General features: G+C 56.4%; 2 protein-coding genes across 2 annotated transcripts in view; both read right to left on the bottom strand.

The window, feature by feature from the left end:
• LOC102250499 (leucine-rich repeat extensin-like protein 5) overlaps positions 1 to 1,925 on the bottom strand; it is a 5,230-nt gene extending 3,305 nt beyond the window's left edge. Inside the window, exons 1-2 of the mRNA XM_014536047.1 lie at positions 1,860 to 1,925; positions 1,018 to 1,161 (exon numbers count right to left, since the gene is read on the bottom strand). Of these exons, the coding sequence (XP_014391533.1) occupies positions 1,018 to 1,161; positions 1,860 to 1,925 (210 nt within the window). The remainder of the gene's footprint in view (positions 1 to 1,017; positions 1,162 to 1,859) is intronic.
• A 3,142-nt stretch (positions 1,926 to 5,067) lies between these two features.
• LOC102250188 (keratin-associated protein 13-1-like) lies at positions 5,068 to 5,468 on the bottom strand. Its single transcript, XM_005861743.1, has 2 exons — positions 5,275 to 5,468; positions 5,068 to 5,191 (listed from the first exon to the last, which is right to left on the bottom strand). The coding sequence occupies exons 1-2, from the start codon at positions 5,466 to 5,468 to the stop codon at positions 5,068 to 5,070; spliced, it is 318 nt and encodes a 105-aa protein (XP_005861805.1).
• Positions 5,469 to 9,830: the final 4,362 nt, after the last annotated feature.

Raw genomic sequence — 9,830 nt, 5'->3', positions numbered from 1 at the left:
GGGTGACGGGAGAGGCCCGATCTGTGCCTCTGACCCACGGACAAACGAGGAAAACAGTCTGAGCTCATTTTCCTCCATTTGAGAAAAGTATGTTTTTTGCTTCAGCAAAACATTCAGCCAAAATCATTAATAAAAAGTGAATTCAGGTATTCTGCTTTAAGAAAAGGAATCTTACTCATTATTATATAACTAGAGGCTCAGGGCACGAAATTTGTGCAGGGGGCGGAGGGGGTCCCTCAGTCCAGCCTGTGCCCTCTCACAGTCTGGGACCCCTCGAGGGAGCTCTGCTCAGCCAGAAGCCACAGTGCTCCCCCTGTGGGAGCACATTGATCACCAGAGAGCAGCTCCTGTGTTGAGGTCAGTGTGCGTCATAGCGACTAGTCGTTTCGCTGGTCCTTCTGCCGTTCCGTCAACTTGCACATTAGGGTTTTATTATAGTCCTGGTGGTCAGTGTGCATCATAGCGACTGGTCGTTTCGCTGGTCCTTCTGCCGTTCGGTAGATTTGCATATTAGGGTTTTATTATATGAGGAACATGTCAACCAGGAGGTGCGTTGTCACTGCTGTTGGGGGGCTGTGGGAAGCTCCGATGTGGGGGGCTGTGTACTCATGTGGTTGGGCTTAGATAGTTTTCCATCTTTAGGGGGGAGTTTGTCCTGGACGCCCCCACACTCCAGGTGGAGCCTTTCTCTTGATAAACCGATGAGAAGGCTGGGCCGTCCTTGCTCACACGCTGAGCATGGACCACGCAGCTCTGAAGACAGAGCCTGGAGGGCGCGGAACAAGCTGGCTCTGTCGGCGAGGCCGGCACCGAGGCTGTTGCCGCAGACGCCAGCGTGTGGGCGTGAAATGTGGGGAAAACGCACCCCTCGCTCGAGGCCATCACAGCAGGGAGCGACTATAAAACTGGCTGAGCGCCTGGCCGCCATCCCCGTTTCCAGTCTGTCCACATCATCTGCACTCGAATAGGAGTCGGAGCCCACAGACAGGGGCCCTCGCTCAGCACCTGCGGGCGCACCTGGCTCTTCGCGCCCGACGCTGCCAACGAGACGCCGTTAACAGCATCGGGAGGACCCTTCAGCTCTGCACTGAACGGCGGCGCTGCCTCCCCTCCCGTCCAGACACCGTAACAGGAAGGCACTACCACGGCGTCGGCTGGTACCTGGAGACACAGCCGTTACAGAGAACACGCAATGTGTCCTAGTGCTCCTGGCCTTTGTCATAAAGTGTGGACGGAACGGGGTCACATGCTGACCGACAGGCTCAGGGGAGGCCTGCGTGGCCGCCTTGCAAACTGAGACAGAAAGTGACCACAGGGCGGTCTGAGACGGAAACCTTTGAATTAAAAAGCAGTTGTGGGCAGTCGTGTCCTAGGCGGGTTCTTCCCTGGCAAAGGCCCACCTTTCCCTTGGCTGAGCCTGTTGTCTTTCTGCATCGATGATAACAAATGACATCTCGCTGGAATGTCAGGGTGACTTCCCTTTCCCCGCACCCCAAAGCCCAGGCACGGCTCTGTGAGGCCACGGCCCCTCGTCTGTGAGTGAGTTGCTGACGGTTACTACCCGGCACCCGCCTACGGGAAAGGAGCATGTGTCCGTCACTTCACTTTTCACCCAATCCCAGGGTTCCCCGCTTTGCTTGCTCCCGCCTCCCTAATCCATCACCAGCGGATTCCATGAACTGGCCCGTGTCTCTTCCTTCGATGTCACGTATAAAACACGGTGAGAAACGTGTTCTCCGGAGCGTCATCCCATCCGTTGAGGTTCTGCTTCCCGGCAATTGTCGGCAGTTGGGCTCAAAGAAACTCACAGACATTCTTACAGGTTTGACTGTTTCTTACATTGACAACAGGGTCCTCACACACCCCTGGGTGTAGGAGACGGAGTGCAGGGCCCTGGGGCCTGGGAGCCTATACACGCCGGTCATCTCCTCGCCGCCCGCCCCAGAGACACCGCAAAGCAGGCAAAACAGAAGACGTGGCCGAGTTCATCCAGCTCAACCTAACCCCCTTCCACAGGGACACACAGAGGAGCCGGCGTTTCACGGCCACACAGGAAGGGCTTGTACAGCGCGACAGAACCACTTCATCCCCCGACGGGCCGTTTCCTGTTCCTCCTCTTTTCCCAGGTGCCCCCCCGCCCCTCCCCTCCTTTCCTCGGCCATGAAGTGGTCGCGGTGCTTCTACAGAGGAAAAGAGAACGGGCTGCTGAGAGGAAATGCGGGGAGTCACCACCATCGCATCATAACATTTAAAATGGTCAAGAGTGAGCAGTCCAGCTCATGGCTTTTCATGATCCACGTTGGCCTCAGACATAAACTCCAACCGAGAGAAATCATCCAATTTTACCCCAAAACGGAAGCCGACAGGAGGCAGCCAGCGCCGAGGCCTCCTCTCCCCGCGTCCCGAGGGCAGGAGCAGAGAGGGAGCTCTCCTCCAGAGGTACCTGTGCCTCGGTTTCCTGCTGTGCGACAACAAATCCCCCCAGGTCAGTGGCTGTCACAGTTCTGTGGGTCAGAGGTCAGCCCGGCCTCACTGGGCTGCAGTCAGGAGCCGGTGGGGGTGAGGGCGGGGAGGGATTGGGGGGCCGGGGCTGCGCCCTCCCCACAGGCCCCGGGAAGCTCTCCTCCTCGCCCTTCACTCCTGGGGGCCACCTGGACTCCCCATCCCTCCCTCCCTTCACCTTCCAGGCCAATGGCAGGTCAGATCATTCTTTAAAACAAACAAACAAAATTTCTGAGAGCGAGAGGGAGAGTGAGAAACATCGATGTGAGAACAAGACATTGATTGGCTGCCTCCTGCATGTCTCCCAGGTGGGAGGGGGTGTAATGGAGCCCACAGCCCGGGCATGTGTCCTGACCAGGACTCAAACAGGCAGCCTTTCCATCCAGGGGCGATGCCCAACCACTGGGCCACACCAGCCAGGGCTCAACCATTCTCACGTCCATCACCCTCACCTGCTCACACGCCTCTCTCCATCATTAAGGAGGCTTAGAATTCCATTGTCGCTCCCCTCCCCTGCCCCCCAGCACCTCCAGAGTTCTAGGCTGGCTGATTCTCAGCTCTCATGCTGCCCACTGCCTGCCTCTGCCCCCTGAGGTAGCGCAATCTCAAGTTCCAGGGCTCAGGGTCTGGGTGTCTGCCGGGCCACCCCACCACCCACAGACACTAGTCACTGAGCTCAGAGACACAACTAGCCAGTGAACAGCAGCAGCTCCCACATCGGGCGTGAACGGAGAGCCGTGTGAGGGCCACTCACAGAGTGAGTCAGCGGCAGGACAAGGGCCACGGCACACACGGTCACACCTGAGATTCCCAACATCCCACCGCGGGGAGATGGGCGAGGTGAGAAAGCTATTATTTTACAACACGAAGCCCGTAACTCCTCGCAGAAGTCATAGAACACAAGAATGTTGGGAATTGTAAGGCCACTTATCTTTACCCCAATTCGTGCATTACTGTGTTTTGGGAATTTTTGTATTTTAATTCCATGTATGTTGATGCATGTGGATACACTAGTATATTTGTCCCCGTGTTTTCATGGGCAGTATTTTCTTAACTTTATCTAATATCTCTCTTTTATTTATGATTCCTCCCTTCCTACATCTTTCCACTATATTCTGGGATCATTTTGCTTTTGACACTTACTGTATACTAGAGACCTGGTGCACAAAATTCGTGCAGGGGGGTGTCCTTCCGCCCAGCCTGCACCCTCTCCAATCTGGGACCCCTCGGGGGATGTCCGACTGCTGGCTAAGGCCCGATCCCACAGGACATCCTTTGCACAATCCGGGACTGCTGGCTCCCAACCACTCGCCTGCCTGCCTGCCTGCCTGATTGCCCCTAACCACTCCTCTGCCAGCCCTGTCGCCCCCAACTGCCCTTCTCTGCTGGCCTGGTCACCCCCAACTGCCCTACACACACACACACACACACATACACACACACAATCTTGTTTTTGGGCTTCAACTGAAATTATGTCAGACCTTTCCACAGTGTCTGAAGCTCCATTCAAAATTTTAAAAAATATCCTCGATTTTTTATTTTGAATATTTTCTAGTGAACTATCACTAGAAAATTGTCTCTCCAGCTGCATCTAAAATCCATCCTTCTGTTTTCCGAGTCTATCAGTTACAGTTACTTTAACATCTGTGTCTCATATTTCCATTTACTGAATCTCTTGCTGGTGTGTTTCGACTGCATGGCATGTGTATTGGGTTCTGCAATTTCTTAACTCCTTGAAGTGCTCTTGGCTCTCAGCCTGTCTCTACGTCTGTCTCATCTCTCTCTTCATCTACATCACAGCTAGATATTCATCTGTATTTATGTAACTCCACCTGTAATTTTCTCTCTATCTGGTCATAAATCTCTGTCTCCATTTGCATTTATATCTCATCTGTCTACGTGAAGGTGTACTGAGGCTCTGTCTTCTGTTCAGGTTTTCTTTCGTGTGTAACCCTAACCATCCCCATCAAAGCAGACATTTTCTTCTCTGCGCTGCCGGTGTTACTACCACCAGCTGCTGCTTCATGCCCGAGGGTCCACGTCTTCTGAGGACATCAATCTCAGTCCTGACTTTGAGATTTTAATCCATAAAAGTCTGTCTATTCAAACGAGAGTCCAACGACTTACAGTTTGAGGTCCCACAAAATTTGTTCAAATCTCCAACTCCCTGGAATTTCACAACCTATTTCCTGTGCACGTTCATCTTTCCATAATATCGCTTTCACAGATCACAGTCAAAACCCCCGCGAGTGAACAACTAGAACAGTACACGCAGCTGCTCATTAATTACTGTATTAGAGTATAATGACTCGGCGTTTCATACAGCTTTGGAAGAGATTCCAGTGTCATTCATTCCATCCCCAGGGGAGAGCTCATCCATTAATTATGGAATTTTTGAGATAAAGTCTTTCCGTCGTATTTGGGACCAGAGACGAGGTGAGAAGTTGATGGAGAACAAGGGAGTGATGCATCTTCGCTGGTGAAGACAGAGCAGGTCTGAGACAGGCGCTGCTGGTGGGCCGGCCCGGGGGCGCCAGAGCCGCAGGCTGGGCTGTGACAGGGGGATCAGCAGCCGCTGGAGGCGAAGCCGTTGGGGTGGCAGAACCCAGACCCATAGCTCAGGGGAGGGAACCCACAGACCCCGTCACCCAGGGGCCTGAATCTAGGGGACCCACAGCCCAGAGAGCAGCTGCCGGGCCCACAGCACAGAGCCCCAGGTTGGGTCCTGGACCGCAGGGTGAGGGGGTCCTGGGGCCACAGTGGGGTGTCCGGCAGCTGGGGGGCTCCCAGCAGGTCTCCTGGAAGCCCCTGTGGAGAGAGGGGCCCTGTGGGCAGGGGCTGGGGGCACAGAGGGCAGGGCTGTAGACCAGGTTGCTGGGGTGGGAGCCACAGGAGGAGCCGGGGGGGCGCAGGGGGCCCCTGTGGGAGCCGGAGGAGAGGTTCCTGGAGCAGCCGCTGAGGGACATGGCGACGAGAGGAGAGCAGGTCAGCGAGGAGAGTGTGAATGTCACCCTGGACCACGCGTTTATATCCTCCCGGCCACGGGCGTGGCCCTCCAGCATCATCGTCCCCACATCTGAAGTCCCGTGTGAAGGCGAGTCACCGGCCGTTCCCTGGTGACGGCTGTGAACCAACCCTCGTCATCTGGCATTTACGGGGACTCGTTGGGGTTTATGGCTCTCAGTCAGGGACTTGCATCCGCACGGACGCCACGGCCGTGTGTAATGGGCAGTCATCGTGGGAAGTCCCTCCTGCGTCGTGTCCGTGAGCGCCTGGGCCCCTCCCGTTGGGCTGGGAGGACGTTGTTTCTGGGGTGGAGACGGGAACGCAGTCACTGCCCTGAATGTCGATGGCCAAGAGGCAGGGACCTGCTATGAGTGAGGAACCATCTGAAGGTCAGCCCTGGAAACAGCCAGTGCCCCTCAGGAGACGAGCGGATAGAAAGCTGTGGTGCGGCTATACCAGGGAATACTATGCAGCAGTGAAAAGGGAGGGTCTCTCACCCTGTGAGACAGCGTGGAGGGACCTGAGAGTATTATGCTGAGTGGAAGAAGTCAGTCAGAGAAAGACAAGTATCACATGATCTCAGTCATATGTGGAATCTAATGAACAAAATGAACTGATGAGCAAAACAGATCCAGAGACACTGAAGCATAGAACAGACTGAAGATTCTCAGAGGGAAGGCGGGGCAGTGGGAGGTGATCAAACAAAGACCTTGTGTGCATCTATGCATGGCCCACGGGCACAGACAATAGGGTGCTGAAGGCCTGGGGCGGGGGATGGGGGGCAGGCTGGAGGAGGTCAATGGGGGAAAAGGGATGAATGTAATACTTTCAACAATAAAGATAAAAATGTAATAAAATAAGATGAAGAGTATCCCTTCTCAAAACCATGCCTCCTGCAGTGCCCGCCTGTGACTCACTGTTCGCGGTGCTCACGGTGCAGCCTGCAGGCCCCGCACAGGTGAGCAGAGGGACCGAGAGCGAGGCCCAGGAGGCACCTCCGGGACCCACTGCTTTTCACGTTAGTGTTCGCAGAAGGGAAATCACATGGAGCATCAGAGACCGCGATGGCCCGTGAGGGAGCTCGGGGTGGACAGTCGGGGGACGGGGAGAGGACCTGCGGGGTTTCCTTCTACCCCTGGGCAACCTATGGACACTGTGCTCAATCCTATCAAATCGAACGTTCCAAGATGAACGGCGTTAATGGCTTTTGTAGGACACATTCATATTGTGAAATACCCTCAGAATGCCCAATGCCCTTCGAGCACCTCCAAGGTCACGGGCTTCCCTCCCCAACTGGGGTGACTCTGTCCTCACTCTCTGGATCCAGGTTTTGTGAGTCTTGAAGTTTATAACTTCGGGGTCCCCTTTAAGAAAAAGAACACAACATTGTGACTATAATAGTGGGTACAATGTGGATGCTGCTCACAGGGTGGCAAAGGCTCACACCAGTGGGGCCTCGCTTCTGAAGGCCCAGGGACATGCAAACCGACCAGAGCACCAACCAATGCGAAAAGCACGGAGGATGGAGCTGAGCTGGCCAGGCACCGCCCGCGGCTGGGAGTCGCTCCCTTGGCCGGAGGGCTCCCCGCGAGGAGCCTGTGCACACGGAGCTCACGGAACGTTCCAGCAGCTCTGGACCCGCTCCGAGCTGTAGCAGCGACTGCTTTTGCTTCCCCTTTTCCAGGGACACGTTTACGAGCATCGCGAGCTGTTCACTAGCATCCTGCGAGGCGCCCGGCGACTCCCATGAAAAGCTGGCCTCGTCAGGGCGGGCGGGTGCTCCTGGCACCGACTCACGCCCCAGCCATCTGATGGCGCTGACCGACGTGGGCGTGGCTGGGAAAAGCAAGACCGCCTGGACGTTAAAAAGTCGTTTTTCACAAAGCAGAACCAAGTCCTCACGAGAAGAGGGAAGTATCGCCGTCCAGGTGGCGTGAGGAGCTGGCCGCATGGGCCCCTGTGTGTGTTCATGTGAATGTAACAGCTGTCCCTTCGCAGGGCGCAGCGTGCGCTCCGCCCTGAGTCAGAGCGACGGGTCAGGTCCTGCACCAGGACGGCCATGTGCCCTCCCACCTCATGGGGTTCTGCCCGGGAGAGAATCACAGAACAAAGGACGCGGGGGCTTTGGGATAAAGCAGGTTTATTCCAGGTCCTAACGGGCCCTCTTCAACGACAGCCCGAATCCCACTTCCCTGAGTTAAACCGAATGAAACACCAGACCCACAAGCAGGCAGATGAGCACAGACAAGATTGTCCGCCTTCCTCCTCCTCCTCCTCCTCCTCCTCCTCCTCCTTCTTGTTCTAATCTTCTCTCTCTCTCTCTCTCTCTCTCTCTCTCTTAATCCAAGTATGTGTTCCTCTTTCTGGGGCGACACAGTAACACCGACTTCGCCTGAAGAAAGACCAGCCGCATGGAGGTCCAGGCTGTTCTGAGCCGACGCTGCCTGGAGGGGGACCAGGCTGCCTCTCGGGGTGAACGACCTGCAGGTTCACCCAGGCCCATGACAGCGGGTTCGCTGCCGTCTGGGCGGGCGGAGTGTCGGGATCCGGGCTCTGCATGTGGAGGCCGTGGGTCCAGGGTTAGTTTTGCTCCGACCTCCCTGAGCCTCAGGAGGGACCTCGTGAGCTGCTCTACGACTTCATTTCTCCGCGTGGCTGACCAGCCACGAAGCCCCACGGAGCCCCAACGCTCCACGTTCACGGCTGCAGGGAGCGCAGCCGCTCCGGCAGCACGACTTCGGGTTTAGTGTAATAACTGCAGCTGAGAACATACATGTCCTCCCCCCAAGAAACTAAACAAAACGAGAACCGTGAGTCGGCGCAGAGACGAGGCCGAGAACGGCGCCTACACCAGACTCATCGGGAAGCTCGGGGAGATGGTTCTCGCCAACACTTCCACTCAAAGACTCACGCATGGGGTGAGGGGACCTTCCGGGCTCCCGTCGCCTTCAAGGAGGTGTCGCATGAACACAAGGAGGTGCCCTCCGTACACGAGAGCCACGCCTGTCGCCACACAGGAAGCTGAGCACATGGCCAAGGAGCCTCGTGCCCTCGGGCTCCGCCGAGACTGGCAGGAGCCACAGGGTCCGTCCAGGTCACACGGAAACGGGGAAGGTCGCACTGACGGTGGAGACTTTGAGCCTGGAGAAACCACTCGGACACGCAGGTGCAGAAGCAGACGGACTGTGTGGATAGTGACCACTGACCGTTAGGGTCGCCCAAGGAGGCAGGCGCAGGGCCGAGCGTAAAGAGCCCTGAGTGGATTAGGGCACCTGGAAGCCAGATGGGCTGAGCCCCCTGGGACGGGGAGAGGCTGTAAGGATCTAGGGGGGCTTTTTCAGCTGGGAATTCTCTGGGCGGGTCCGGATCTGGGGCAAGTCCGCAGGGGAAGTTACTGGTCTGAGCCAATGGAATGATCTAAGCCAGCGGTTCTCAACCTGTGGGTCGCGACCCCTTTGGGGGTCGAACGACCCTTTCACAGGGGTCGCCTAAGACCATCGGAAAACACATATATAATTACATATTGTTTTTGTGATTAATCACTATGCTTTAATTATGTTCAATTTGTAACAATGAAAATACATCCTGCATATCAGATATTTACATGACGATTCATAACAGTAGCAACATTACAGTGATGAAGTAGCAACGAGAACAATGTTATGGTTGGGGGTCACCACAACATGAGGAACTGTATGAAAGGGTCGCGGCATTGGGAAGGTTGAGAACCGCTGCTCTAAGCGAAGAACTTCCTTGTAAAGTTGCCCAAAGGTTAGTTCCCGGGGAGGGGCATCGACCCGGTTGTCTGATCAGCCCTGACGCTGACCTCCTGGCACCCGGGCGGGGGCGAAGGAAGGGTCTATGGGAGCCCCTGGGCCGGACGGGGCTCACGGCCGCACAGAGAGGCAGGGAGGGGCTTGGGAGTCAGCCGTGGAGGCCGCGCCAGATAATCCTGGGAAGGAAGTGAGCAGCGTCGCCCTAAGTGCCTCCCAGGGATTAAAGTGCAATTAGTACGTGAAGACGTGCTCAGTTCACGCTACGCAGCAGCCCACAGCCATTCTTCCATGACACGGCGGGGCCGGGGGAGGGCCCCCTGCCCGTCACACCCAGGCCGCACGGGTATATAACGTGGACTCCCCACCACGACGTCCGCACTCAGACCCTCTGCTGTCCTCGCTGACCTCCTCTCCGCTCCACTCCGCCACCATGTCCCTCAGCGGCTGCTCCGGAAACTTCTCCTCCCGCTCCCTCGGGGGCTCCCTGCGCACCCCAGGTCCCTCCTGTGGCTCCCACCCCAGCAACCTGGTCTACAGTCCTGCCCC

Source organism: Myotis brandtii, unplaced genomic scaffold (assembly GCF_000412655.1).
Source record: "Myotis brandtii unplaced genomic scaffold, ASM41265v1 scaffold1557, whole genome shotgun sequence".
Lineage (NCBI taxonomy): Eukaryota > Metazoa > Chordata > Mammalia > Chiroptera > Vespertilionidae > Myotis > Myotis brandtii.
The sequence above is the reverse complement of the archived record's forward strand: the minus strand, read 5'-3'. Positions and strand labels throughout refer to the sequence as shown.

What these genes read in the sequence shown, in the direction of transcription:
- LOC102250188 (XM_005861743.1), bottom strand. Translation starts at nt 5,468, where the DNA reads ATGTCCCTCAGCGGCTGCTCCAGGAACCTCTCCTCCGGCTCCCACAGG. An exon ending in TGCTGGGAGCCCCCCAGCTG is followed by an intron (nt 5,192 to 5,274) that starts CCGGACACCCCA and finishes TGGGCCCGGCAG; the next exon opens with CTGCTCTCTGGGCTGTGGGT.